Consider the following 26,468-nt stretch of genomic DNA (forward strand, 5'->3'; position numbering starts at 1 on the left):
GTGGTATAACGGGCAGCACAAAAAGAGAAGCAAAACATTAAAACAACGATTACGGGCCTCCTCCTTCATTTTTACTTCTTCAAGACTATTCTTCTGCACATTTTCAACTTTTCGACCGGTCGCTGAACGCCCCGCATGAAGCCTTTTTGCCAAAGTGACCCGATTTAGATGGTTTCCCCTGGCAAAGAGCGGAGGAAGCAAAAGAGAGCTGACCTTGTTCTACGCTTCCCGCCTGCCGCCTGCCGCTCCCCACCACCCCGGAACTCACACCAACTCCGTAGCAGGCAGCCTCCTGGTAACATTCTGCATTGACGACTCTTGCGGGAGGGTGTAGCTTGGCAAATTCTTTTTTCTTTTGATATCGTTCGGGAAGTTTTATAAGGTGCCCGCCAGCTTCCGGAGCTTCCTTTTATCTATGCTTAAAGGGGGTCATGTAAATCTCTTCCGGGTCCATTTTTTGAGTCTGGACACACTCGCTATCCTCTTCCTTCCATTTCTGACTCGAGGTGCACATACCAAACGGTATATTCCTCCTTTGAGCAAAGTCAGTAACGAGCCCCAGCTGGTCTGAACGGTCTAGATTGGCGCCTTTCGTTCTCTTTGTCTCCAAGTATTGTCGTACATTATATTACTTTCTCCAAGAATTTTACTGGCCACTACTCCCTTTTTGATCATATAAAGAAGAGCACCCTTTCGAAAGTACCTTTAAAATTGCCTATACCATCAAAGCCATCACCGCTCGAAGGCAAACAAACACAGCCTCCTGCTGCGCCTCCAAGAGGTATACGGGTTATATAGCAGACGCAAGGGGTGACCCTTTCGAAGCTTCTCTGTATACTCAAAACCCGTGCAAACCCTTCCAAACATGAGCGTCAGAGCCACAGCAAACAGCGAGCTGTTTGACGATTACATCCGCCGCACCAAACAGGAGCACGGTTACACTCCCTTTGAGTACTGGGAACCCCCAAAGAAGCTTCCAGCCCGTGCGGTGAGAAGGTTGGACAGCAAAGAGTTCCTCAACAGGCTGAGCGAGTCGCAGAGGCGGGTCTCTCTGAGCGAGCCCGGAGTCCACCGCCGCTCGCAGCCGAGGCCCAACACGCCGCAGCGTCGCCAGATGAGCGAGATGAGGGAGGCCAGGATGCAGAGGCAGCGGCGGCAGCGCCTTCAGCAGCTGGAGCAGCAGCAGTTGAAGCGGGAACAACAGCTTGAGCTCGAGCAGATGCAGCACTTGCAGCAACAGCAAAACCTTCGGCGCAAGAGTTCGGCTGCAGGTCAATCCCAGCGGCGCAAGAGTTCGTCTGCAGGTGAACACCACCGGCGCAAGAGCTCGGCTGCGGGGTGTTCCAGCCGCGACTCCGCCGTGGTCCTCGACCCCGTGGAAGAAATCGCCTACGAGCCCGTGTGGCAGCAGTGGCCGTCTTCCATCCCGCCGACCTACCAGGACGCGGTGAGGATAAGGCGCGGCGCAGACTTGTCGTCTATCCCGGCAAGCGTCATGGACGAGAAGAGGCTGTTGGCCGCTGCTGCTGAGTCGGTGCGGTCCGTTGAAGAGCACCCAGCCTTGAGAGCTGGTAGTGCCGATAGCTTCGAGGAACATCCCGCTCTCAGGGGTGGTGGTTCCGAGGGAATCGTTTCGGTGAGTAATATCCTCTCTATCTCATTTGCAAAAGATCCTCAGTTGTTTAGTGAGCGTGGCTGACAGAACCTGGCGCAATAGGATGACGCCCATAATGCAGCCAGGGGCTCATGGTTTCGTCGTGACCAGCCGTCCGGCGAGGAAGATCCAGCCAAGAAGGGCTTCAGAGCATGGAGGAAGCGCACCTGGGCGCTCATCGCCGCGCTGGTGCTCATTGTGCTCATCATCGTTATCGTAGTTCCTGTTGTTGTTACGACGGAGCAACGCAGGAACAGATATCCGGACTATTTCAAGATCAACTACACCCTCACAGAAACCTGTAAGTGAATCGCCATATATCCTCGAGATTGCTCCTATCGCGTGGGCTTTCGTCGACAGCATTGTCTCTTCAATAAGATTCGGCTGGCTAACAATACCCGGAGACTCAGGAGCAAACTTCTTTGACAAGTTCAGCTACTATAGCGGAGACGATCCAAGTATGACACCTCGATGCCGCTTTGCGCTTTAAATCTCATCTTGTACCCAAAGTGTGCTTGCTGCGATAATTACTGACGCCGCACCAACACCAGCCCACGGCTTCGTAAAATACGTGACGCGCGAGCAGGCCCAGATGTACAACCTCACCTCTGCTTCCAGTACATCCGCCATCCTGCGCGTCGACGACACGTCAAGTCCCTACACCTTCCCCGACGTCTCCGAGGGCCGCATGTCGGTCCGCGTCGAGTCGAAGCGGCAGTACGACCGCGGGCTCTTCATATTTGACGTCAAGCACACGCCGTACGGCTGCGGCACATGGCCGGCGCTGTGGCTGGCGGGCCTGGCCAAGTGGCCGCGCGACGGCGAGATTGACGTCATGGAGGCCGTGAACCGCGCCACCGACGGCAACCTGCAGTCGCTGCACACGTCGAGCGGCTGCTCCATGGAGGGTGTCAAGCGCATCATGACGGGCGCCCCCGCCAAGGCCGACTGCTACAGCGGCGGCGAGGACAACACCGGCTGCAACGTCCGCGGCGACGTCAACGATACCTTTGGGTCCGGGTTCAACAAGGCCGGCGGTGGCCTCCTCGCCGTTGAACTGCGCGACGAGGGCATCAGGACCTGGCAGTTCCCCAGGTCCAAGGTGCCGGCTGACGTCGAGGTTGGCACCCCCGATCCCAGCGGCTGGGGTCCCGCTATGGCGGACTTCCCCAGCACGGAGTGCGACATTGGGAACCATTTCAGGAACCAGAGTATTATTCTCAACATTTCGCTGTGTGGTGACTGGGGTGACAAGGCATATGCGGGTTCTGGTTGTAAGTTGACGACATTTATTACACCATGTCAAAAAAAAAAAAACTATAAATGAAATGCATTTCTTCTAACACCAGAACACAACAGGTCCGATGAACTGTGTTGATTATGTCACAAGGACCCCATCTGCTTTCACAGATGCGTTTTGGGAGTTTGGTGCTTTTAGGGTTTATGAGCCCATGAAGAAGTAATATAGAGACTGTGAAAAGGGGGAATAAGTAATGCTTTTTGTCGTTAATGGTTGACTAAAAAAATGCATTTGGGAATTCGGAAGAAAAAGAAAAAAAGAGACTGGGAGCGAGGCGTTTGGGCCTCCATCTGGTGTTACTAGGATGGGATTTGGCTCATTGGCGTACACTTGGTTCCTGGTACATTGCCGTTTAATGTGTCTTTTTTAAAAATAGACGCATGGGCGTCTGGTCTAGTCTAGAGTAGGGTATCGTCATCTAAATGTATAGAGTAGTACACATGTGCCTCATATGTTCCAGTGGATATCATCTTACATAGTTTTATTCCATGTGCTGGCACACACCGCCCGTTGCAACAAAGCCAACACATCCAACGAAGCCGATCAAGTTAGAGCCGGAAGATCCGGAAGGTCCGGACGTGTTCAAGGCCTTCCTGCGCCAAGGAGGTCCTTGGCCCTCTTCTCAAACGCATTAACCATCAACCCAGCCATCTCATTAGCCACGCTGGCCGTGGCAACCTGGTACATGGGGTTCGCGAACTGATACCGAATCGACAGCTCGACGTCCGCCCAGGGCCTCGACCCGCCCGTGCCTGCCTCCTGCGTAACAGTCCACCGCGTCACCAGGCTCTCAAAAAGCCCACCCTCAGAAGCCTTGGTGCCAGGTATGATCTCGTCAAGATTGATCCCACACTCCTTGGCCTCAGCTGGTGAAATCCCCGGTGTCCCCTTGCCGCTGACGGCCTCGACGATCCGGCCAGGGATGCAGTACAGCCGGCTGGTGTAGGTCTCGGTGACGGGGCCCCAGCCGGCGGTCAGCTCGCCGGCCGCGGGCCAGCGGCCCTTGCCGTCGGGTCCGGGCCGCCACGCCGTCACGCGGCTGTGTGTGCAGTACGGCAGGAATGAGGCGTACGAGTCCACGTCGGCGATGATGTCGTACAGCGACGAAGCTTGGTACGGCAGGCGCCGGCGCGCGGTGAGATGTGCGGGCGCCGGCGGGCCGAGCGGGTTCCCGGGGAGGCTGAAGAATGTCGCGCGCGAGGCCGCTGGGAGGAAGCGGCGGTGCTGGTCGTGGATATGGGATGTCGGTATTGCTGGAGCGGCGAGATGTCTTGACGGTGCGCGGAGGGCCGGGCGCGCCAGTTGACGCAGAGTTGCCGCCATTGTTGATTCTGGGTAGCACAGTAGGGTGCGGCTGCTACGGATCTATCATTTTGTCCGAGTCTAAACTGCGGATAAGCTTTACTGTGGAGGTTGCTTGGTATTGCAAGTTGATGTCGTCGGACTGACTGCACTCTTAATGTGAAAAGAAAATCGCCGACATTCGGCAATCCGCGAGTCTGTTTCGCACTGTGTGGTCCTTGTAATCGAAATCAACCCCACCTTGGTCGACTTTACAAGGGTTTGGCGATGGACAAAATTGTGAATTTTTTTCTCTTCTCATTCTTCAAACCTTCCCTCACTTTTCACCTCTCAGCCAGCTGCTTTCCAAATCAACTCAAAAGCAAGAGCTCATAAAAAGCCGGGTGTTCACCAGCGCGCGCCGAATGCCCATTCTTCAGTCCTAGCTGAAGACGTCTTGAGCAAAGCATATCTTAATTCATTCGTGTTGTGCTGCTGCTCCTGACGGTAAAAGTTACACCATGGCATCCACGGGCGTCGCTGAGGAGGCACCCGCCGCGCCCGCCGCACCGAGCAGCGCTGAGCTCAGCAGCGGTAGCAGTGCTACTGACAACAAGCTGGTCGAGTCGGTCGCTGCTCTGGACGTGGCGGGTACGCCGAAAGAAGGAGTAGACGAGGCAGCTGCTCTCCCTCCGCACCGCTCTCACGATCCGGACTTCAACCAGAAGCGGGCAGACCCGTTCCAGTTTGGGTCGCGATACCTGAACGAGGATGACGATCCTTATGAGTTCAATGCGTGGGATCATGTCGAGACCGACGACGTGTACAAGGAGTACGCGGAGCAGCAGTATGCCCTGCAGCGCCAGTCGCCGGTCTCGGATTTTGATAAGCGTAAGTTCTGCACCATCCCCTCTCGTCCTTGTCTTGGACAGACTCGAACACACACGCATCTCTTCCCCCTGCACCGCGCACATGATGATTGAATTCATTAAAGTATAGTTCATCTGAAAATCAATGATGACTATTATTTCGCCCCTATCTGATACGCGCTCTTCACCTGGCACATTTGATCAACCACGCACGCACTCCCAGTCTTTGCATTAGGCCAAAAAGCTAACAAAGACCTCAGACAGGTTCAACTCTGACCCCGCCAAATGGTGGAATCAGTTCTACAAGAACAACACGGCCAACTTCTTCAAGGATAGGAAGTGGCTGCAGCAGGAGTTTCCCGTTTTGACCAAGGCCATCCAAGAGGACACTGGTCCCTTTGTGCTACTAGAAATTGGCGCCGGGGCTGGCAACACTGCTTTCCCCATCTTGGCACAGAACAAGAACCCCAACCTCAAAATCCACGCGTGTGACTTCTCCAAGAAGGCCGTCGAGGTGATGCGCTCGCACGAGAGCTATGGGACGGACCAGATGCAAGCCGATGTTTGGGACGTGTCGGGCGACGAGCTGCCGCCCGGCCTAACCGAGGGCAGCGTCGACGTGGCGCTTATGGTCTTCATATTTTCAGCGCTGTCGCCGGCCCAGTGGGCCAAGGCTGTCGCAAACGTCCACAGGCTACTCAAGCCTGGTGGTGTTGTCTGCTTCCGTGATTACGGAAGGGGCGACCTCGCCCAAGTTCGGTTCCGCAAGGGCCGGTATCTAGAAGAGAATTTCTACATCAGGGGCGATGGCACGCGTGTCTACTTTTTTGAGACGGATGAGTTGTCGACCATATGGAAGACAGGTGGGCCTCCACCAGCGGCAGATGCTGCAGACCAGCCAAGTAAGCCGGATCTTTTTGAAATAGAGGCTCTCGGAGCCGATCGAAGACTGTTGGTCAATCGAGCCCGGAAGCTCAAGATGTATAGATGCTGGCTGCAAGGGCGGTTCAGAAAGCTGTGAGGATGGACTTGGCTGATAGACACGTTAAACGGGGTGGTTTATTTATGCCCAGGAGTTTTGATGATACCCAAAAACAAATATTTCACTTCCTATATGACCTTTTAGACCTTGTTTGATCATATCGCTTTCCTCATGTACTTGTGCTATCAATATGCCAGAAGCTCTCTAAGTCTTGCACGTTCGTCGTCGCTAAACCCAATCCGGTCTAAATAAGACTCAAGCCCGCCATACCTGGAGTCGAGGTGGCCTGCCACTGCCGGTATCATATTCGGTGCAACGACGGCCCACTCTTCGGTGAGCCCAATCTCATGGATTTCGGCAATGCGCTGTTCCTTCTCCGATGCCAGCCCCTCGTCCGAGAGTCTGTAATCGTGCTCAATGGCGGCAAGCGGCACGCCCAGGATCATGAGGACGAGGATAACGATGATACCGGTGCGGTCCTTGCCCTGCGTGCAGTGGACCAGGACAGGAAGGCCACCAGGTTCCACAAGGCAGCGCAGCGCCTCGGCGACCTCGGCCCCAGAGTTGTCGAGCGTGTCGACGGCCAAGCCGGATAGGCCGCGCGGGTTCATGACCTCGCGGCCAAGAATGGCTACCGCCTCTATGCGAAAGCCCAGGATGAACAAGAAGATTACTTTGCTAATAAGTTTTGGATATTGTCTTTGTTAATTCTTGTGACGTTTCACAAGCCAGATGGGAGAGGTTAAAAGGAGGGAGGGAAAGTCAAGAGCAGAGGCAAGCAGGATAAGGGGGAAGACGCACAACCAGCTGAGCCAAGTCAGCTGTCTCAGCAGATGGCGTTCAAAAGCACGGCCGGTGATGCGGACCTCGCGGTACTGGAGCCCAGGTATCTTGAGTGGCTCAGCTAGCGCATCGTTGGATCTCAGAAGCGCCGGGCCTGTACCTGCCAGGGCGGCTTGGCGCATTTTGGATTGTCTGTCATGTTCCGTTCTGTCCAGGGTTGCAAGAAAGTCTGGTGTAAGTAGCCTTGGACAATGGAGAAGGAGCAGAAAAGTCAAATGCAGTGACTGGCCGTTGCCTACTTGGTCCTGAGATCCATTACTGTACGGATGCCGAGGTCGTCTCGCAGGAGCTTCCTGTCGTGTAGCGATGCATCATCTGATCACGTGGGGGTGTGATTATATGCGTTATCTCCTCGTCAGCATACAGGTTCTGTGGAGTGCTGTGTGTCGGCATGTGCCGAGGGTCCTCGACAAGCCCAAGGCATATTTGGTGTACAAGCAGAAAGACCAAAGAGGGAACCGCAGGTGTGAATATAGAAGATGGGTATATCCTACCTGGGCGTGCGGAGCGGAAGAAGAGCCCCTCCTTTACAAACCTGATTATATATCGGAAGTATATCGGTCAGCACAACCATGGGAAAAAAATCATTGGATAGAATAATAATCAGGGCAGAGCTGCATGCTGTGGGGATAGCAACAGGTGACAAGGGGTGGATGATGGTACCTCTTGGCTAGAAAGGCATTGACGGTCTCGCCTACGTCGCGAAAGTTGATGATGTTATCAAAGTCGAATGTCGTCGTCGTGGACTCCATGCTTGATTCAGTGTCTAGATTGAGTTCTAGACCTGCTTATTGGTAGCCGGGCCGCGGGCCGAGCTTCTTTGGCGGACTTGGTGCAAGGCTCGAGGATGAATGTGGCGACGCACTCACTGTCAACCCTTGAATTGGCGCAAAGACGGAACTCTCCAGACTTTTTCCCAAGTTGCCTCGAAGGAAGTGGTTGCATAAGCTAAGAATGTCCCGGCAGCAATTCAGCTCTGCACTTGATGGCATAACTCAGTGTTGGGGATGGATGCATCAACCCAGCGCCTGTCAATCGCTTTCGGACAAAAGAATTCACTGCTGTAGGTAGCGGGCCCCACCCGGGAAACTCTCCCCCACCTGCCTGGGTTGAAGTAATGGAAGGCCCTAAGGATGGATTATCATCCATTTCAACCCGTCAATAATACTACGTAGAAGACCTGATTTCTCGGTTCAAAGAGTTACCTTTCTTGTTTCGAATGTCTATTTCCCCACACCAAACGCGCAATCAATAAGTAAAATCGACATATGAGCGATCGGCCCGTGTTCGGGACATGGCGACGGTATAATACTGGTTTTAATGCCCGACTTCTATACGGTTTTAGCAGTCGTCTATCAGGGTACCACCTTACATTGGGATACTTCGTGGATATCACATCAATGATACCACGTTGGAAACTCAAATTCAGGGAATCGAGAGCCGCCGGAGAAGGTGGACTGCATGTGCCGTGTTTTTTCGATGCACTGGAACCTCCCGGAAATTTAGTACCGACGGTAAGTATAGTTGTATCACAGGATGTCATCAAAGGTGACAAGCGAGCTGGTGGTATTTTTAGCAAGTTCCATATTGAGCTAAATGCCGTGGCTCTCTTTTTTTTTTGTGCAGATTGAGTAAAGCGTATGCGGTAGCATGCGCCATCCATCTGCTGTTACCTAGACTTTGTGTGAATACGCAAAACGACGCACGGAAAAACTTTGAATTAGGTTTCAGGGTTTAGAATAGAACAAATGTAATAGTTACACAGGGGAAAAGGAAGAAGCAAAAAAACTGGGTTGCATCGTTTTTGTGCGACATTCGTCATACAGGAACCGTAGACTTGAACGACAGTCGGAGTCCCGGCGTACTGGTTGCGTGCCGAAGAATTGTGGCTGCAAGCCCAGGTCTTTTGTATCTCGTCCAAAATTGGATGACCTCGGCCTTACAACTGTCAATATTAGTAAACACTCCCCACTATGGCTGATCGTGATACTCTCAAGAAGCAACTAGATTCGCAACACACGAGAAAAAAGTGACAGGGTTTTTGTTTGACAAGCTTGACAGGCAGATACGGCGGCAATACCTACTCGCATAACCCGTCCTGCCCGTCCATTCGAGAGGGTAGAGGTTAGACTACTACTGTAGGTGGCTTGCTTGACTGGGATTTTGGGTTGACGTGATTGTCCCCTGGTCCTTTGCGGTTGAGCGGGAACAAGAAGTGGGCCTATTAGACGGTGACAATCGGTGCCCGGTAACGAGCAGCGTTACTGTGCAGTAAAGCGGGGTCCCCCCACCGACCGCGTGCGGCGACTGTCCGGGGGTTAAATGGCTTTATGACGTAGGTGGTATAGCGGTGTGTGTGTGGCCGAGCTTCTGCTGGCTACGCACAATGCCTTTCCCAACCCTCCTCCATTGTCCTGAGGGGTCCATTCTTTACAAGCAACGCGGAATGCGCATGCGCATGCGCAACGCAATGTGTTGTAGTACTATCCATCGAACTCATTAAAGAACCTAGCTTTCAATTTACTACGTAAGGTAGGGGATGTGGCAGGGGCTGGCATTTTGACGATGAACAAAACGTACTTTGGTTGACCATCTCATGTGATGCGCTTCTTGATGCTCGTCCATCCAACCAACCGCCCCGACCCTCCTCTTCTTTTGTTTTATCAATTCAAACTACTGAGCTGCGTTGACATACAGGCCTTCCTTGTCTAGACATTCTTCAATTATTATTACTATTTTCGCACTTTTCTTCCTCCCTCATGATCAATTCCCGATACTGGAATCTTTTAGTGCTTTGCTGCAATCGCACATACATACCTACACTAGCACATCGACCGTTACTGATCGCGTCTGAACCCGGTCGACCCGGACTGTCTTGGCTGCTTTGATCTGCCTCTTTAGCCCTGTCTACGTCGTTAGCATCAGCTCTCAAGCGTCGGCCCAGGCCCCTTATCGTCGGCTGCCAACCGTGCTCCCACCTTCGTCATTCTCTATCACAAAAAATACAATTCAATCCAAACCACACTGAGGGTTGAGCGACGGATCGCACATGGCACTAAAGGCAGAGCAAACAAAACCGACCCAACTCCCATAACTCTATAACCCTGCATTGCCTGTGGGCGGGTCATACTCCTTGTCAACTACTCGTTGAACATCGGACAAAATTTCCCTCTGATCTCTTTTTATTTTCGGTTGCCGAGAGCCGCAGATACTTGAGACAAGCCACACGACTCGACCATATTACCTCCCCAATACGGGCATCGAAACTTTGTAGACAGATAGAAAACTCGTGGCCGTGTCTTGTCTTTTCCGCGTCAGACGCAAAAGTCAACATGCAGTCTATGCGGGCGACGACGCAGGTCCCGCCATCACAGGGTGAGTTGTTGACGCTTCACTTTTTTTTGCTGCGAGTTTCTTTACTTCGGTACCGTTTCGGTTACGCTTCAGGTCTTGCTCGCCGCAGTGTTGTACCTGCATCAAACTCACGGCCAAAATCAACTCTGTTACAAGATCACGAGAGATCTGTTCTCACTGACCACATTGTGTACTCTTGATAGCTGCTCCTATTCCTACCTCCTCGGGACGACTGAAATACGCTGAACCACGGGATTTACCTTCGTTTCCTTCCTTTGGGCTGCGAAAGGATAATGCAGCAGCCAGCGCAGCCGCTTCGTTAGGCTGGGCAAACCAGAAACCGGCCACGCCCATTGCTGGTCAAAATAACCAAAAGAACACTCTTTCCACGTCTGCTGCTGCCGCACTGCTTGCGAAAGATTCCAGACCTGTTCAGCAGTGGTCGCCAGCGAAGAACGATACAGGGTCACAAGCGGCTATTCTTGCTGCAGCGAGGAAGCAGGACGTGTCACCTGCGCCTTCTAACCCGTCAGCCAATTGGGGGAATTCGGCCGCCAACCAAGCATTCAAGGCGAAATCTCTAAAGGGTGTAGAAGTATCTGAAAGTCGAAATATTGTTCGGAGCGGCTCGCTGCGAGCTGCCAAAGACGCCATGGGACGCCCTCGCGCCGTCTCCAGCCCTGGGCCGAAGTTCACGGCACAGCAATCGACAGACAACAGGACCACGAACGCTTTGACTGCTGCAACGATGGCACATAGGAGGACTGCCACGGTGGGTGTTGATAGAGAAAACATCCCGGCGGGTTCGCCCTCGTTTATGAACATGAACCGGCAGATGTTCACATCGCACCCACCGGTGCAAAGCAGTGTCGATGAGCAGAAACACAACGATGTATTGCACGCTTCAGCCGTCGCCATGGCAAAGCGAATGTACAACAATCAGGTGCATCAGCAGCAACAACGGGACGCTGACGCCGCGGCCAAGTTGGCGCAGAGTGGTGGCGAATCCAGCAGCCCAGACGCATCGGCGGCGTCTACGCCACAATTCACCAACCTTCAGGAGGCGGCGTATAAGCTCGCTCAGGAACGTCTGTCCAAACTCCAGGAAGAGCACGACCGGGCGCGTAACTATCACGACTACTACGGCGCATCCGCATCATCGGCTTCGTACAAGCGATTCATGCCCAAGAACAAGCTTCGGCGGCGGTCTTCTAGTGACGGCGATGCCACCCAAGGCCGGGAAATGTCTCAGAGACAAAGGCGAGCAACGATGCTTGCAACAAAGTCCCCTCGGCTGCAACAAGACTCAGGGGTAGTTGACGAGGAGAAGCGTCAACGGGACCGTGAGGCTCTGCTCTCCGCGGCCAGGCGCAATGTGCGCGCGCAACTAGAGGGAATAGACCGCAAGGTGATTGCAGACACGGGGATGGTAAGCCCTTCCATGAAGGCTGAGTGGGAAGCAAAGGCCCAAGCCCTCGCTCGCGCCAAGAGTCACCCCGAGTTCATGGTAGCCACAACGCCTAGCAGCAATGCGCTAGGTGTGGATGGGAATGCCGATGGGAAGCGCACGGTACCGGCCGGCAAGGTCGACATCGGGGGCGGCAAGTACATGGACCAGTCCGAGATTGATGAGATTGCCGCACGGAGGGTGCAACCATTCTTGGATGAGATCAATGAGAAGGCCGAGAAGGAGCGTGAGAGGCTTGCTGCAATCAAGGCGGAGCAAGATGCAAAACGCGAGGCTGAGGAGTTGGAGAAGGCTAGAGAGAGAGAGGTCAAGGAGCTTCATGACAAGATCAAGGGTGAGTATTGCACGTGCTTTATGCTCAAAATCCAGATTGATGATACTAACACTTGTGGGTATCAAGGTCAACAAAAAGAACAAGAAAAGGCTCGAAAGGAGGAAATCAAGAATGAAGAGCGAGAGAGAAAACGGCTCGAGAAGGAGGCCAAGATGGAGCAGAAGCGCGATTCGAAAGAGAGCCAAGGCCGCAGCCACTTCCTTTCGAAGAAAACTACGAATGATCAGGACGATCCACAAGAGCCGACCGATATGACCTCTTTGAGCGCAGGGCAAAAGGATAACCAAGCATCAACACTTCAACCGCCAGATGACAAAAAGGAGAAGCCGAGCAGGGGTCGGTCGCTGCACCTGCGACTTCCTAGCATCCCGCTTTCTTCAAAACCTAAGGACAAAGGCAAGGAACGCGAGCGTGAGCCTCACTCAGCCTCGGCTGCTTTGCCTTCCCAATCGCAATCGCCGGTGGATGAGCACTCGCCGACCTCAGCCAAGGTCAAGAACTGGCTCAAGTCCCGCTTCCGACCACGGGCAAGATCAAGCGTTGAACAGGGCTCATTTGGCCCGGCGGCCAAGAAGGGAGGTTTTATCGGTGGAGCAGCCCTCACAGCCCAACATCAGCGGGCTGCCAGTGACGGCTCAAGGACGAGCATAAAGGAGGAGAGCCTGAGGGAGGTGGCGCTTGCCGGTCGGGATGGCGGTGGCGACCAGTCGACTCTGGCGCGGACGGCTACTGGCGCATCTTCGACTCTATCGGGCCAGCAGCCGAGGGTCGTTGGTGCAAGCAGTGTCGTCAGCCTACCGAGCACATCGCAGAGCATGGTGAGCAGCCTGTCGATCAGCAGCAGCAGCACGCGCACCGGCGGCGGGGAGAATTTTGTGCTAGCCAAGGACCACTTCAGTCCAACCCCGACAGTTGGCGCAACAGGGTCATCACCGGCGCTGCTGTCGCCGCCACCCAAGCTCAGAGACCCTTCCTTGAGGGCGAGCAAATCCGGGAGTCCAGTGCGGGACTCGAGGTTTTTGGAAATGATGGACAGCTGATGTTGAGCGTTTATGTTTTACGGAATTCCCTCCGTCTTTGCTACGTTTTGTGATCTTGCATTTATTTTACCACCTTTCTGGATATTTGTTTGCGGCCTGGAGTTGTGAGTGTATGAGCCCTTTTGTTACCTGTATCCCTACGTTTATGAGGCATGGAAGAGAAAGATATTGGCATTGGTCTGTGATGAAGTGGAATTGGAGTTCTTTTTTCTCCCTCTTTTCTGGAGCGGTGCGTGTCTCGTTTTTATCAGGTGGGATTAATTCGTGTTATTTTCTTAGATGAGATGCGAGAGGAGTTTTTGAAGCCCGAATGCTTTACTTTTTCTTAAACATAAACAGACTAAAGACTACGAAAGACTCCATGTACCTAGCTTATTCTAATCCATTGTATGTCTACTTCAACCAGTGCTACAACTAATACCTATTATATTCTTTGTTTTGATCTCTGGATGAACTTCAAAAATCATACCCACCCCAGGCAAGCCATAGGGGCAATCGAATCGTATAGTGACAAAGATGCACTCAGCATCCTGTCCTCTACCTTTCCTTCTATTGTCTCACTTTAGGTCTTCTTCTGTTCGGGTCTGTCTTTATGGGTTTGCACCAAGATCAAAAAGAAAGCATTTGTGTTTCAGTCTTTTTTTGTCGACGCCACAAACCCTCAGAAGCAACAAAAGCCCCCGATCCAGCGCCACAACATGCCCTGAAATAACTCTTCCGAGCCATCGTTTCATGGCAAATCCATTGGAGCAGGAACAGCAGCGGCAGCGGCAGCCTGAACGCTATTCACCTCACCCAGCTTCCCCCAGGCGGGCCGGTTGAGCCTCGGCGGCGGAGCCTCTCCTGGCCCGCGGCCCTTGCCGTTGTTATAGCCCCTGGCGCGGGGCCTCTCACCGCCTCCGATGGGGAGGTCTGCTTCGTAAGAAGCGGCGAAGCGCTCCGCGTCTGCCTCAAATGTGCCTGCCACCAAAGAGGCGCGGGCTGCGGCAAACAGGGACGCGACGACGTGGTGGTTGTGCACCTGCAGCAGCGTCCAGGCGAGCATCTCGCGGGCGGAGAGGAGGTGGTGCACGTAGGCGCGGTGGTGGCTCGTACAGGCCGGGCAGGTGCATCCGTCAGAGAGAGGGGAGAGGGAGGTGTTGTAGGTCGGGGAGGATAGGTCGACGCCTAGCGGGAGGAGGGTGGATGGTTTTGCTGGTGGTGATGGGTTTTGTGATGTGGGGAGGGTGAAGGTGAAGGCGACGCCAGCTTCGGAAAAGGCGTTGATGAATGGGAGGAGGATGACGTCGGCTCCTAGGGAGATCTGCCGCAGGATCTGGTGTGGTGTGCTGGGCAGGTCGAGGGATAACCGGGGGAGTTGGTTGAGGTTGTCGTAGCCGGCCAGGTCTGGAAGGATGTCAATGTCGTAGACAGCCAAGCCCTTGATGAAGCCTACCATGTCCTCGTTCAGACAGCGGAGATACTCCCATTGAATAGGATGTGGAATCGGAAGAGTTGGTGCGAATATGGCTGTCTCATTCGACTTGGAACCGCCGTCCAGCTGTTTCCGGAGTTTGATCATCCAGTCCTCAGTCCTGTCGGCCATGCGCACCGCCCGCTTGGAGCTGGGAGTGCCAGTAGTAAACGTGAGGTCCGCCATGGGGATCACGACGTCAGGCCTCAGGTTGACAATCGCGTCGGCGTACTGAGCCGTGGTGAGGGTCTGCACGCCTGTTGAGGTGAAGACTGACACCGAGTCGGCCATGTTCCCGAGGCTGCAGGCGGCAGGGGGCATACGGCGGGCGCCGAGCACAGTGGGGATGGGATCGGGTAGGGCGGTGAAGGCGTGCAGCGGAGCCCGTACCGTCTTCATCTTGTCGGTAGTCTGCAGCAGCGGCGCGACACGGGTCGGGTCCCTTTGGTTCCGTTCTATGAAATCCTCAAAGGCCATGTAGGCGCCGCGGACCATGTCGGCATGGCGACGCAGGTTGTCCGGGGTCAGGTGGGGCACGACGCCACGAGAGGTGCCCGAGAAGAAGTTTGGGGTATCGACGGGATTGCGACCGGGAAGGGAGAGGCGGCCGAGGCGAGCGCCGGTCCCGGGCGTGGAGGCCCGGAGGAGTGTGAATAGCTCCATGGCGGGGTCGGAGTCCGGGAGCTTTCCTGTCTCGGAATATTCCATGGCGGGAGGTGCCTCCGGGGTGACTGACTGCGTGATGCACAATCCAGTTATGTCCCAAAAACTAGTGGATGGTATTGTAGTTTTCTGGTTTCGGAATCTACGTGTGACCTAGGTAGCCTGCCACACTAGATCTTGGATTTTGATGCTCAGGGCAGCATGGTGTTGTGTGGTGTGTTTGATGGTATGCGATTTTAGTCACATAAAAAAAGAAAGCAAGTCACTTAATCGGGAGACACGTGAGAGACATGTGGGCGGCTTGAGCGGGTGATTCCATGCCAATCGCTGCAAATGACTAGGTCCGTTTTAGTTATGGGTGTTCTTATCAGACAGGGACACCACCATGTTGTTCAAGTTGGTCACGACAGGGATCCTCATCTAGTACCTAAGGTACCTAGGTAGGTAGGCAGGTAGATAAGTTACCTTGTTTGCCTACCTGTGTAATTATCTGCACATATATATGCTTTTAAGTATCTAAAGTACGTACGTATATGTCGTTGGTCCAAACTAATCGATCTGTAGGGCTATCAATCATTCGGTGCGGATACCCCACTGTGTAGATCCAATTGACTGCTGAGCTAGAAAAAGCTGCCTGCCCTGCCAAGCCTGTTTAGTGCTCACCAGGGGGTCTCCAGGGATATTGCCCGCTACAAACTAACGTTGACGCTAGTAAAGTCCCTAACGAGTCAGGAATGGTTGACGTGCGCCAATCCGGCGAAACGCCCCTGACGAAAGGTTCGGGTCATGGATCTCGACGAAGGGATGTAGCTTTGAATGGACCTATGTCTCTTGGCAAGACCACAGCGGCGGATGATTGAGTGTCGCAGAGGTGGAGAGGGTGTTGCGTTTGCCCTTCTCTTCTTGGAGAAACAGCACAGGCATTGATTGGATTTGTAGAATAATCATTGCGCGGCCCTTGCAGCTTATCTTACCCACCTACCTTGCTTCTCTTGTCTGTCCATCACGTCGGTTTCCCCCGCCAGTTTCGGACTTCCATGGGCATGTTCTGCTTTTTTAATCATCAATCATCATCCATCCAAACTTTAGAACTTTGTACGTTTCTGGGCAATCATCCATCGTTCCCACTGCCATGGAGTTCCCCGCCTGCTAGCCAGGTGCTTATCTCTCTCTCGTATTCCATTTCATCCATCCGTCTCTGATGCGGAAACTCCTCTTGTTTCGTAGTTTCCCATTGATCAAATCCCAGTCTTCTCGTCCTTTCCGCCATATTATGCACGCATGCAACTGATTGTGTTGCTTTCGTTACCGTCCTCTTGCCTCGAGGAGTTTGACTCCGCCCGGCTCCAGAAATTTCCAACTTTTCCTTCTTCCCAATACCTTACTTGGTAGGTACTATTTAAATAGCGCCTGCCAGACCAGGTTCAGCTAGCCCACCATGACATCAAGTCGTCCCTCAACCCCTCCAAAGACGGCATCCGAGATCGTCCACGAAGCCAGTCGACGCCACCCGCCAGCCAGTGGTAGCACATCCACTACTTCTATTGGCGCCTCCTCCCGTCATCCCGACATTGCTAGCGGCACCGACGATGACATGCTTCCCGAGAATCGAGATTCGACCCTGCCCGCCCCGGTACCAGGCACACGGCGGCGGCTGAATTGGTGGAACTGGAATTGGGTGCCAGCACCCGTCCGTCGCACAGGCAATGCCGTTGCAACCTGGGTACGCGGGCCGCCGAACCCAACGCGCTACACCATCAAGCCGCTCTTGCCCAAGGTGCAACACGCCCCGATCTGGCTGGTCAACAAAGTGGCACCCCGTCGCTGGCACAAGGCTGTGCTTGCCTTGATATACGTTGCGCTGTGGGTCACAGCTTTTGCGCTCGTCGTGCAGCATGCCGGCCAAACTACTGCCATAGAGGACTTTGGCGTGCCGACGTCCCTGGGGTGCGGCTCGGCGTATTGGGTCTATGGAAATGGCTGCGGTTTGGATGGCAACTACTGCCGCCCCTTTGCGAATCAAACATTGGCATTCAAGTGCCCTGCAAACTGCGCGAGCTATAGGGTTCAGAACCCAAGGGCTGTTGGTGACCAGGAGATCATCTACCAGTCCATGGTTATCGGAGGGCCCGGGAGTGGGCAGAATCCAAACCTAGGCCCCATCTACCGCGCCGATTCCTATATTTGCGCCGCCGCGATGCATTCCGGCATTGTTTCTAACACCAATGGTGGCTGTGGAGTTTTGAACCTGATCGGCGAGCAGAGGAACTTCGTCTCCTCCAATCGAAATGGTATCGACAGCATCAAGTTCAAGTCGTCATTCCCCAGGTCATACACTTTCCTCAGTGGCATCGCATGCGACTCAGAGGATTTTAGATGGCCGTTGCTGGGCATGTCGGTAGCATTCACGGCCCTCTTCTCCCTTTTCACAACTTCGGTGCCATTGTTCTTTTTCGCTATATTCACTGGGATCTTTTGGCACGTCGGCATGGTCTCGGACCCTCCTCCCAACTCTGGCGCTGCCGACCTCGCTTCCCAGATTATCGGCAGGTATCTCCCTGCCATATTCGTAGCATGGGTCATGTACGACCGCATGGGCGTCCGTCGCACCCTCGTTGGCCTCACGGCTCAGGTCGAAAAGACGATCCTTTGGCTCGGCGCCTGCTGGCTTGGCGCGCTCGAGAACTATTCCTTTTCCGAGTGGATTCCCATCAACCGCCTTACCGGTCGCGACCTTGACCAGCAACCCGGGGCCAAGGCCGCGCTCGCCTTTATTGTTATCCTGCTTGTCGTCATCGCCGCGTCTCAAGTCTGGTTCTTCCGCCAGGAAGGTCGCCTTGGGCGCATGCTGCGCATCTACGGCCTCTTGGTCGGTGCCATCCTCATCTGCCTTTGCATCACGCCGCTCGAACTCCGCATCCATCATTACATTCTTGCTCTGCTGCTCCTGCCTGGGACCAGCATGCAAACGCGGCCCTCGCTTGTCTACCAGGGACTCCTCGTCGGGCTTTTCATTAACGGCACCGCCCGCTGGGGATTCGACGCCGTTCTCCAGACCGCCGCCGCGCTACTAGGCGATGGACAGTTCTTCTCCGACCTCCCCACTATCCTGGCCCCGACCATCTCGCTGGCGTCGGCGTCCTCGACGAATCTGAGCAGCATAACGTTCTCTTGGTCCGTCGCCGACGCCGCCGACCTGGGCTATGACGGCATCAGCGTGCTCGTCAACGATGTCGAGCGCTACCGCGGCTTCTTCGAGGACAAAGTCTCGCCTGACCCGAACGTCGGCGGCCCGAACGCCGGCCGCCGCTTCGAATGGCGCCGCAATGCTACCACGCAACCCGACGACGAGTACTTTCGCTTCGCCTACGTCTTTGGCACCGATTCGATGGACTATACCAAGGCAGGCACTTGGACCGCCGCGGGCGAGTGGGTAACCATGGCCCCGGGGCCGTCCAAGATGAGGCGGCGAAGCTTAACGACGCGCTCTCCCAAGAGGAATCAAGGGGCACGGAAGGCTAAGCGAACGAGGGTTTTTGATGACGAACTGTAAGGTCTGTAGATACAAAAAAGTATAAATGGTGTCTTCTATTTTCCAACCCCCCAACCATAGTAGAAATTTTTGCTACTGGTATAACGCTGTGCAGGGTAGCGTTAAGTTGGACGCTCCGAACTCGGAGACAGTGTTTTGTTCCTGACTTATTAATTTTTGGTTTTGGTTTCAATACATCATGAACTCATATTTACCCTGTGTTCAAATTTATTGTGACCGGTAAAGATTTGTCAGCTGGTATCGTGAGATGATGTATCTAGTTGCGCGTACTGATTAATCTACAGTGGACTAAGAAGACGTATACCGAAACTTATGCCTAACAGCCGACAGATGGTGATATCCCGTACACCAAGACTTCCATGACACTATAAAGAACAGTGACTGTGAATACATGGAAGAAACATGATAACCGACTTCTCCACGAATATTAGTTGCTCCGAATTATCACCAAGCGCCTAATGATAACAGTGTGGGTATGATACTGGTGGAACTTGAGATTTAATAAAACTCCATCCAATGTTGAAAACGTAAAGCATGCGGTTATATTGTAAAATGTATCAAGGTATCAATAAAGAGATTGAGCAGAGAAAGAGTACGCTCGACAGCACAGGAGTATTCAAAAAGAAAGACAAGGAAATCAATAAAGAAGAAAGAAAAAACCCCTCAACAAACCCAATCATCAACACGCATGGCAGACAACGTTAACGCTACATCAAACACATTAAGGTTTGTCAAAGATGAGATATCCTGGTCTCTCGAAAAGCAGAGTTGTAGATAGAGACCACTGAGTCAAACTCTAATTATGCTTCTTCCTACAAAGGGGGAAATTCAAGGTCAGTACATAATTTCACGACAAAAAGGCCATGTCGGCTTGGAAGTGGAACTTACTTCTTCTTGACGGGTTTCGGTGCCCCGAAAAGACCACCTAAAATGCCTCCTGGGGGCTTAGACTTGGAGGAAGACTTTTTCTTTGACTCCCTTGGCTCCACGACCGCTGGTCCTGGTCCCGGCCTTGGCATCGGGCCTCCAGGCCTGGGGGGCCCGGGCATCATCGGGGGTGGCGGCATCCCCGGCTGTCGGACTCCTGGCCTAAAGGGGCCAGGAGGGGGCACGCCGCCTGGAACACCCCCAGGTCTGCCAGCCAACGGATGTCCCGGTGGTGGCTGTGGGCGACGGTCCATCGGCCACATGTGCATAGTGATGGCCGAGTCTGGCTGGATGACCTTTTCCCAGACTGTCGGGAGGATGATCTCGCCGTCTGGGCCAATGAGATCGTAGTGGCCTTGCTGAACGTGTGGGCCGATGACCTCAACATGAAGAAAAGCTTGCTTGATAAGCTCTTCCATCCCCTGTAAGAAAATGTTATGAAGCGTTAGTATCTTGACAGTCAAACGTACATCCAGTGCTTCGCGGTAGTCTGGTTTTAGTGTCACTTACCTGCCATGTTTGGCACAGATGGAACGGGAAACTGAACTTGCGCCCGACAGCATCCTTGAACTTGATCGGGGGCTTCTCCTTCTTCTTCTCCTCGGCCTCGGCCTTGAGTTTGCCCTCTTCTTGGTATTTCTTTTTGAGCGCGTCTTCCATCTTCTTCTTCTCCTCGGCGTCCTTTGCCGCCTTTTCGGCGGCCTCCTTCTCAGCCTCAAGCTTCTTTCTCGCGTCGATCTCGGCTTGCAGCTTGGCCTCCTCCTCGAGCTTCTTGCGCCATTCAGCATCGGCAGCAGCCTTCTTCTCCGCCTCTGCCTTGTCCTCTGCAGCCTTTTTGAGGTCGGCCTCAAACTTGGCTTTGGCAGCGGCCTCAGCAGCTTCGAGCTTGGCCTTGAAGAGTGCCTCGGCCTCAGCGGCCTTCCTGTCATCTTCTGCCTTCTTCTCAGCCGCTGCCCTCATGTCCGCTTCTATTTTGGCTTTGAGGGCAGCCGCGGCCTCCGCGGCCTTTCTCTCATCTTCTGCTTTCTTCTCGGCTGCTTCTCTTATGCCTGCTTCTATTTTTGCTCGCGCTTCCAGCTCGGCAGCTTCAATCTTGGCTTTGAGGGCAGCCGCGGCCTCGGCGGCCTTCTTGTCCTCCTCTGCTTTCCTCTCAGCTGCCGCTCTCAGGTCCGCTTCTATCTTTGCTCGCGCTTCCAGTTCCGCTTGTTTGAGTGCTCTTGCGTGGGCTTCTCTCCTCTCCTCGTCCTCCCTCCTTTCCCGCTCAATCTTTTCCCGAGCCTCCCTTTCAATCCGCTTCATGTTCTCCTCGTGCTCCCGCCTCCGTTCTTCTTCGCGTTTCCTCTCGGCCTCTAGCTTCTCAAAGGCAGCCTTTTCAGCCTCCTGCCTCGCCTTCTCGATCGCGAGCCGGGATTTTTCTTGTTGTTCGAGCATCTCTTGCATGCGCCTTTGGATCTCGAGCTCAGTCTTCTTGGCCTCATCAGCCGCCGACTGCTCCTTTTGCTTGTTGGCTTGGAGCTCCGCGATTTGCTTCCTCAGAGCGTCCATCTGTGGGTCAGGTGCAGGCGTCTCAGGCTTTTTCGCCACGGCTACCTCGGTCGGCGGCGGCGGGTGCGCCCCGTACGGATACATGGCCCCGGGTGGAGGATACGCGGCGTGGCCGCCGTAGCCACCTTGGTAGGAGAATGGAACTACCTCTTGGTATGGGCTGCCGGCACCGTAACCCTGCGGGGCGAATGGATGGGATCCGTGGAAGCCGCTGTTGTAGTTGTAGTGCGTCATTGGACCGGCGGCATACCCTCCCTGGTATCCTCCTCCTCCTCCACCACCTCCGGCGTGACTTTGAGGGTAGCCAGGGCCTCCGGAGGGGCGCCCATAGTAGCCGGGGTTTTGAGGATGAGCAGCCCGGTAACCACCGCCGTACCCTCCTCCGTAGTCCCCCCTATCGGGACGCCATGCATCCTCGGACTCGTCGCTGTGTGAATGCTGCATCGCACCTGGTGGTGGCACTGAAGGAACTCTGGCGGGCCTCTCTATGCGCCCCTGTTGACGGATCTGCAGGCGAGGACCGCCTCCGCCGTGACCGTAGTATTCGCCGGCGCTAATCTGCGAGGCCGACTCGGATGGATCCAAGTCTTCGCTATCTGAGTAGCCCTCGAATGTCCTGTCGTCCGAGCCCGAATTTGAATAGTAAGACGGCGCTTGCTGAGCGTAAGAGTTGTGATATGGATTGCGATGAGATCTTTTGTTGCAAAAGGGGGGCCTGATCAGCATGTTGAACATAGGAGGAAATTTGAGAGACTGTAAATTCCGCCTCTTCAAATGGCTCGGGCAACCAAAGAAAAAAAAATCGACTCACGACATTGATGTTTACAGAAATGGGTGTTGTATACCGTACCCTCCACTCGCGACAATCTTCGCTGAGAAAGTCGGAGTAGGGGCCCTTTCCTCCTATACTTTCCGACGCTTACAACCCTGAAGAACGTCGACCCGATATATTGTCGGGTTTTCCGTTGTCGTCAATATCCCGTCAACTCTGGCCTTTTCTGTTTGTGATGCAAGTGCGCAAGGGCAATCAAGTCTAAGGTATAGATAATTGAAGCTGAATTCACACAAATCGGAACGAGCTCGGAGGTGTTATTTTGCAAAGAAACAGACGTTGATTGTCAAAATGGCGGTCGGTGCGTTAACGTTTTGTATGCTTTCTGTCGGTAACCTGTTTGCGACGTCGGGAAATGCGTGACCGCAGCTGAAAGCGACAAGGTAGTTCCGGGTGGTTTTTTTTTGGCCGTCGTTTTGTTGCCCCTCGTGGCAGGGGGAGACGGGGAGCGGGGAGGCTTTGTGTTGATATTTATTTGACGGGCAAAACTAAATGCCTGCCTCCCCGGCTAGTTTGGGTAGGTGGGAGTGGGGCGGGCTTGTTTGGATTTTGATGCTCTTCTCTTCTAGACCCGAGTTTTACAAGGTATGGGGACTTGGCAAGGTGGCAGGGAAGAAGAAAAAAATGCGACTAGAACGAAGAAAAACAAACAGTTTCGTTGTTCGGGTCAGGCGCAAGAAAGGGGAGGACGGGACTTGGGAGCTAAAACAGAAAAAAAAAGCGGAAAGAGGGGGGGGGGGGGGAGACCGTGGCGATCGATGTGACAAAACGGGGTTGCCCGGGTCACAGCGGTACCAACGAGAAGCCGTGCAGTCGGGTTGCGGTGAGGAGCTGGGGTGTGGGAAGGTGGAGAGGGAGGACGAGAGTTGAGGACGAACGAACGAGGACGAGGGCAAGGATTCAGCCAAGGATGTGTAGCCTTCCCGTGGCCCAGACGGACAAGTCGCAAGCTTCCCTGTCTAGCCTTTGACTTTATCGCCTATGATAGATAGTACAGATCGTGAGGACATATGCCAAGCATTCGGTAGACCCTTTTACGAACAGGAGCATATAGAAAAAGAAACCCCGATATCGAAAAATGGATCCTCAGCGCAGCAAAGACAGACAAGCGAGACCAAAACCAGCATAGGAAAAAGAAACGGGCGATATAATGCGACATACATAACCTTCAACCGGCCCTGCATGCAGGCGTGTTGTCTATTTCGCTTTGTCTGTTCTCAGGCTTCATCAGGTACGAAGTACCTCTCTCCTAGCCTAATATGGGCGGGGCGGTGTGCGAGCTAGCCCACCAAGCGGCAACGAACCCGCCAGAGCCCGGACGTCCACGTCTCCCAGCTGTCTGTCTGGTGTCGCTGAGTTGCACAAACGACATCATGCTTCTCTCTAGCCTGTCAGACCTGTGGCTGTGGACGTAGCCTGTTTTATTTTTTATTTTTATTGCATTTTTTGTTATCATTTTGTCCACTTCTGCCTGCTGTCTCGAGCACAAGTCGCTCGGGCGTGGCATGTAGCACTGCATTCTCAGAAAGGAGGAGCGGCATCTGGCCATGAAAAAATAGAGCGGGCGGGAGGTTGCATGAGCGGGCACTCATCATGTATGTACGTACAGGTGTGCGCTGCATACCAAAGTGGATAAAAGTCCCGTTATAAAACCACGACATATTTCTGGGCAGACGGAGTATCCGGAAGAAATACAGTTTGTGAAGAACTCGCATTTCTTCTGTAATGAACAATAAATTGTCTGCCCTTGGCTTGTTGCTTCTTCAGGAATCGTCAGCAGGCCTAGTTACTTTTTGGCGTCACCGCGAGGTGATATTTCGGAGAGCACGGTCGTTTGTTCGCAAAACGGTCGAGAGCTGGCAAAGGTCAGGTGCTCCAAAGAGTCTAAACCAACGGAGGCTCTGCGCCTTTTCCCACCTGTCAGCTCATGTTCCTCCGATGTTTCTATGTACTTTAGATAGGCAGAGGGGCATATCTCACCACACAGGGACAACCTGGGAATCGGCAAACACAACAACAAACCAAAACAAAGCCAATAAACGTTGAACAATTACCGGGAATATCCCTAAAATAAACAAGGTGGAAGCTATTAGAACCCAATAGCAAAAATTTCCTGCGCTTTCCCTCCCCCCTTTGAAGCAGCATCATCCTGCATTTTGCAACCGTCGTATTCCATCTCGTCGCAACCCAATCGGAGCCCAGATTGTCAGCATTTGTGCCCAAGGAGGGGCGAACGGCACCGGCCTGGCTGCACCGCCTGCGTCTGGCCCTGCATCATCGCCATAGTCTTCTTTTTTTTATTAGATCCAAGACTTGTGTACAGCAACGGCCCTGGCGATCGAAGCTGCACCCAGTTTAGGTACCTATCAAAGACCACGTAACCTAAGGTAAGGCACATAAGGCAATTGAGAATGTGGCAGCAAAACAGCATGCGCGGCCTAATGCAGAGCCGCTTGTTGCTGTTTATGACTCCTTTGCTTGCAGGTACCTGCCAAAACCGTCGTGGAGCGTTTGGAGCATGGTGGCATTTGCTGTTTTTGAACCAGTTGTGAAGTTGGCAAAAAATATACAACGAAGCTCGCAGCCAACATCGTAAGTGGAGCCACGCGCGTGCATGCCCAAAAGGTCCACACAATCACATACGCCATAGGCTTTTATTACAAGCCAACAAAAGGCACGTAGTAATATCTGAAGTGAGACTTCATAGCCTGCATTATTGCGTGAGACACCCATGTTAGAGTTTTTGCCTTTCTCTGTAACATGAATCAAAGTCTCAGTGGGCACACTGTTGCATACCTACACCATATCACAACGAAGCCTCACTGCATTTCTGACTTGAAAACCACGAACCAAATCCTTGATATACTTTGAATGTGCTACACCTCGACAGGATGTATATGGACTGAGCATACTGTAGGTTATCCTATTTTGGAGCGGAGGAATTGTCCTGGTTCAAAAACTCCCTTGCCGCCACAATCTCGCTCTCCTCGTAACCCCTCCAATTGTGTTCTCCTGCAGACCACCGCCGCACTATTTCCGCCAACTTTCGAGTGGCCAGCTCGTCCAGTTTTTGCAATGTGGCACTGTCCGGCAGAGACAGATCGTCCGCATCATCTCCTTTCCGCGTCTGCGAGTAGGGTTTGTCATTGAGGAGACGCGATGTTACCTGAAACCACGCGCAGATGAGGCTCATTAGCTTTGGCTTGGTCGACAGAATACGAAGCGGGGGCCGGGTTTGGCAAGTCTCACAAGTTTAAGTCCATAATATCCTCGCAGGTAATCATCGCAAAGCTCAACACTGCGGCAGAACCTCTTGGTTGCCTCTGCCAACTGTTTAGCAGCAGTGGCATCATTCGACTGTGTCGCTGTTGCTGCCATATACAAGACTTCGCCTGATCGAGCATGGATCTGAGTGTCGTGATAACTTCTGTTAGTCTTATAACCCAACTTTACCACAGACGTCTTCAAAGAAGGCGGTACTAACATTCCATGCGTTGGGCTGAAGCACCAAAACCTCCTCCAGCGCATATATGGCCTGTGAGTACATTCCTTGCGCCAAGTAAACATCTGCCAGCTCAGCCCAAGCCTCGGCATCTGTCGGCGATATGTCGACAAGTGCCAGAAGGCCAGATACAGCATCCGGAGTCCTGTCTAATGATCGGAGCAACGCTATCCTCCGTTTTGCAATGGGCTACATGGAGATTTCCCCCACAATCTGTCAGCACATGTTCAACTCCTTGGAGATACACATACGATTGAAAGGTGTCTGTTTGCCGACTCACGATGTTGTTTTCCTCCTCGGCCAGTATATTATCATACTCCTTAAGGATCGCTTCCAACTCTGTATTATTCTTTGCGGTCGCCTCCTTGACCAACCCCTTGAAGGCCATCATGCGCTCATTCTTGTCTCCGAACCTCTTTATCAACCTTTCCAAGCACTTATGCGCCGAAAGGTCATCTCCCGTCCGGAGGCATGCCAGCAGTAGGTTCTCGTAGGTAACCCACAGTTCGGCAGTTTCGGGGGCAGAGAAAAGCGAAAGTATTGGCGTCGACGATATGCTTTCGGGGAAGTTTTTGAGGATACTGGGGGCGAGAGTGGCTTGTTGCCGCGCCCCTTCTGGTGATAGGTGGCTTGGTGGATGGAGTAGTGAGGGCGGCATCTTGTCGGTCGGTCGGGCTTGCACAAGTCGAACTTATTAGGAATGAGTACGCACGGTGCAAGTTGAAACTAAGTAGACGTTTCGAAGTGTGAGGGATTGTATGGCGGTGAAATTAGTTTGGATGGAGATGTGTTGTGATATTGCAGAGTCTATCATCAATCTGTAGGGAAGCTAGACCCGAATGATTGGAGTTTCACTGCAAGAACACCA

At 53.4% G+C, this 26,468-nt stretch overlaps 10 protein-coding genes across 11 annotated transcripts; 5 read left to right on the forward strand and 5 right to left on the reverse strand.

Moving 5' to 3' along the window:
• The first annotated feature begins 818 nt into the window (after positions 1–818).
• MGG_07473 (glycosyl hydrolase) lies at positions 819–3,140 on the forward strand. Its single transcript, XM_003711329.1, has 5 exons — positions 819–1,636; positions 1,718–1,955; positions 2,059–2,112; positions 2,206–2,928; positions 3,014–3,140. Exons 1-5 carry the CDS (start codon positions 866–868, stop codon positions 3,115–3,117), a joined length of 1,890 nt encoding a protein of 629 aa, XP_003711377.1. The 5' UTR covers positions 819–865; the 3' UTR covers positions 3,118–3,140.
• Positions 3,141–3,313: 173 nt separating this feature from the next.
• MGG_07474 (cyclase/dehydrase) lies at positions 3,314–4,399 on the reverse strand. The gene has a single exon (XM_003711330.1). The coding sequence runs from the start codon at positions 4,275–4,277 to the stop codon at positions 3,537–3,539; it is 741 nt and encodes a 246-aa protein (XP_003711378.1). The 5' UTR covers positions 4,278–4,399; the 3' UTR covers positions 3,314–3,536.
• A 171-nt stretch (positions 4,400–4,570) lies between these two features.
• Positions 4,571–6,324, forward strand: MGG_13398 (actin binding protein). Its single transcript, XM_003711331.1, has 2 exons — positions 4,571–5,126; positions 5,365–6,324. Exons 1-2 carry the CDS (start codon positions 4,757–4,759, stop codon positions 6,123–6,125), a joined length of 1,131 nt encoding a protein of 376 aa, XP_003711379.1. The 5' UTR covers positions 4,571–4,756; the 3' UTR covers positions 6,126–6,324.
• MGG_07475 lies at positions 6,139–7,998 on the reverse strand. Of its 2 annotated transcripts, XM_003711333.1 has the most exons (5): positions 7,593–7,998; positions 7,424–7,464; positions 7,169–7,244; positions 6,888–7,076; positions 6,139–6,764 (listed from the first exon to the last, which is right to left on the reverse strand). In XM_003711333.1, the coding sequence occupies exons 1-5, from the start codon at positions 7,679–7,681 to the stop codon at positions 6,272–6,274; spliced, it is 888 nt and encodes a 295-aa protein (XP_003711381.1). In that variant the 5' UTR covers positions 7,682–7,998; the 3' UTR covers positions 6,139–6,271. The 2 variants fall into 2 exon arrangements, with proteins under 2 accessions (XP_003711381.1, XP_003711380.1); XM_003711332.1 differs by lacking the exons at positions 7,424–7,464; positions 7,593–7,998 and having other exon boundaries at positions 7,169–7,413.
• Positions 7,999–9,354: 1,356 nt separating this feature from the next.
• Positions 9,355–13,548, forward strand: MGG_07476 (uncharacterized protein). The gene is made up of 3 exons (XM_003711334.1): positions 9,355–10,304; positions 10,487–12,085; positions 12,152–13,548. The coding sequence occupies exons 1-3, from the start codon at positions 10,262–10,264 to the stop codon at positions 13,123–13,125; spliced, it is 2,616 nt and encodes an 871-aa protein (XP_003711382.1). The 5' UTR covers positions 9,355–10,261; the 3' UTR covers positions 13,126–13,548.
• On the reverse strand, positions 13,363–15,514 carry MGG_07477 (tRNA-guanine transglycosylase). The gene has a single exon (XM_003711335.1). It carries the CDS (start codon positions 15,284–15,286, stop codon positions 13,856–13,858), a length of 1,431 nt encoding a protein of 476 aa, XP_003711383.1. The 5' UTR covers positions 15,287–15,514; the 3' UTR covers positions 13,363–13,855.
• Positions 15,515–16,246: 732 nt separating this feature from the next.
• Positions 16,247–19,101, forward strand: MGG_07478 (LCCL domain-containing protein). Its single transcript, XM_003711336.1, has one exon. It carries the CDS (start codon positions 16,680–16,682, stop codon positions 18,792–18,794), a length of 2,115 nt encoding a protein of 704 aa, XP_003711384.1. The 5' UTR covers positions 16,247–16,679; the 3' UTR covers positions 18,795–19,101.
• Positions 19,102–19,302: 201 nt separating this feature from the next.
• Positions 19,303–22,852, reverse strand: MGG_07479 (uncharacterized protein). The gene is made up of 4 exons (XM_003711337.1): positions 22,078–22,852; positions 20,232–21,960; positions 19,683–20,143; positions 19,303–19,606 (listed from the first exon to the last, which is right to left on the reverse strand). Exons 1-4 carry the CDS (start codon positions 22,080–22,082, stop codon positions 19,591–19,593), a joined length of 2,211 nt encoding a protein of 736 aa, XP_003711385.1. The 5' UTR covers positions 22,083–22,852; the 3' UTR covers positions 19,303–19,590.
• An 839-nt stretch (positions 22,853–23,691) lies between these two features.
• MGG_16645 (uncharacterized protein) lies at positions 23,692–24,059 on the forward strand (the record flags this gene model as incomplete). The annotated part of the gene is made up of 2 exons (XM_003711338.1): positions 23,692–23,707; positions 23,866–24,059. The coding sequence occupies 2 exons, from the start codon at positions 23,692–23,694 to the stop codon at positions 24,057–24,059; spliced, it is 210 nt and encodes a 69-aa protein (XP_003711386.1).
• An 881-nt stretch (positions 24,060–24,940) lies between these two features.
• On the reverse strand, positions 24,941–26,458 carry MGG_07480 (tetratricopeptide repeat domain-containing protein). The gene is made up of 4 exons (XM_003711339.1): positions 25,881–26,458; positions 25,583–25,789; positions 25,348–25,506; positions 24,941–25,264 (listed from the first exon to the last, which is right to left on the reverse strand). Exons 1-4 carry the CDS (start codon positions 26,256–26,258, stop codon positions 25,022–25,024), a joined length of 987 nt encoding a protein of 328 aa, XP_003711387.1. The 5' UTR covers positions 26,259–26,458; the 3' UTR covers positions 24,941–25,021.
• Between the last annotated feature and the right edge of the window lie 10 nt (positions 26,459–26,468).

Source organism: Pyricularia oryzae, chromosome 3 (assembly GCF_000002495.2).
Source record: "Pyricularia oryzae 70-15 chromosome 3, whole genome shotgun sequence".
NCBI classification, from domain to species: Eukaryota; Fungi; Ascomycota; class Sordariomycetes; order Magnaporthales; family Pyriculariaceae; genus Pyricularia; species Pyricularia oryzae.

Coding starts and splice junctions, on each gene's coding strand:
- MGG_07480 (XM_003711339.1), bottom strand. CDS start 26,258: ATGCCGCCCTCACTACTCCATCCACCAAGCCACCTATCACCAGAAGGG. Junction 25,790..25,880: donor CCGAGGAGGAAAACAACATC/GTGAGTCGGCAA, acceptor ATCTCCATGTAG/CCCATTGCAAAACGGAGGAT. Junction 25,265..25,347: donor GATATTATGGACTTAAACTT/GTGAGACTTGCC, acceptor GCGTGGTTTCAG/GTAACATCGCGTCTCCTCAA.
- MGG_07478 (XM_003711336.1), top strand. CDS start 16,680: ATGACATCAAGTCGTCCCTCAACCCCTCCAAAGACGGCATCCGAGATC.
- MGG_13398 (XM_003711331.1), top strand. CDS start 4,757: ATGGCATCCACGGGCGTCGCTGAGGAGGCACCCGCCGCGCCCGCCGCA. Junction 5,127..5,364: donor GGTCTCGGATTTTGATAAGC/GTAAGTTCTGCA, acceptor CAAAGACCTCAG/ACAGGTTCAACTCTGACCCC.
- MGG_07476 (XM_003711334.1), top strand. CDS start 10,262: ATGCAGTCTATGCGGGCGACGACGCAGGTCCCGCCATCACAGG. Junction 10,305..10,486: donor GCAGGTCCCGCCATCACAGG/GTGAGTTGTTGA, acceptor TACTCTTGATAG/CTGCTCCTATTCCTACCTCC. Junction 12,086..12,151: donor GCTTCATGACAAGATCAAGG/GTGAGTATTGCA, acceptor GTGGGTATCAAG/GTCAACAAAAAGAACAAGAA.
- MGG_07477 (XM_003711335.1), bottom strand. CDS start 15,286: ATGGAATATTCCGAGACAGGAAAGCTCCCGGACTCCGACCCCGCCATG.
- MGG_07473 (XM_003711329.1), top strand. CDS start 866: ATGAGCGTCAGAGCCACAGCAAACAGCGAGCTGTTTGACGATTACATC. Junction 1,637..1,717: donor GTTCCGAGGGAATCGTTTCG/GTGAGTAATATC, acceptor CTGGCGCAATAG/GATGACGCCCATAATGCAGC. Junction 2,929..3,013: donor GGCATATGCGGGTTCTGGTT/GTAAGTTGACGA, acceptor AGAACACAACAG/GTCCGATGAACTGTGTTGAT.
- MGG_07475 (XM_003711333.1), bottom strand. CDS start 7,681: ATGGAGTCCACGACGACGACATTCGACTTTGATAACATCATCAACTTT. Junction 7,077..7,168: donor GTAATGGATCTCAGGACCAA/GTAGGCAACGGC, acceptor AACCCTGGACAG/AACGGAACATGACAGACAAT. Junction 6,765..6,887: donor CTGACTTGGCTCAGCTGGTT/GTGCGTCTTCCC, acceptor AAAACTTATTAG/CAAAGTAATCTTCTTGTTCA.
- MGG_07479 (XM_003711337.1), bottom strand. Junction 20,144..20,231: donor ATCTGTGCCAAACATGGCAG/GTAAGTGACACT, acceptor ATTTTCTTACAG/GGGATGGAAGAGCTTATCAA.
- MGG_07474 (XM_003711330.1), bottom strand. CDS start 4,277: ATGGCGGCAACTCTGCGTCAACTGGCGCGCCCGGCCCTCCGCGCACCG.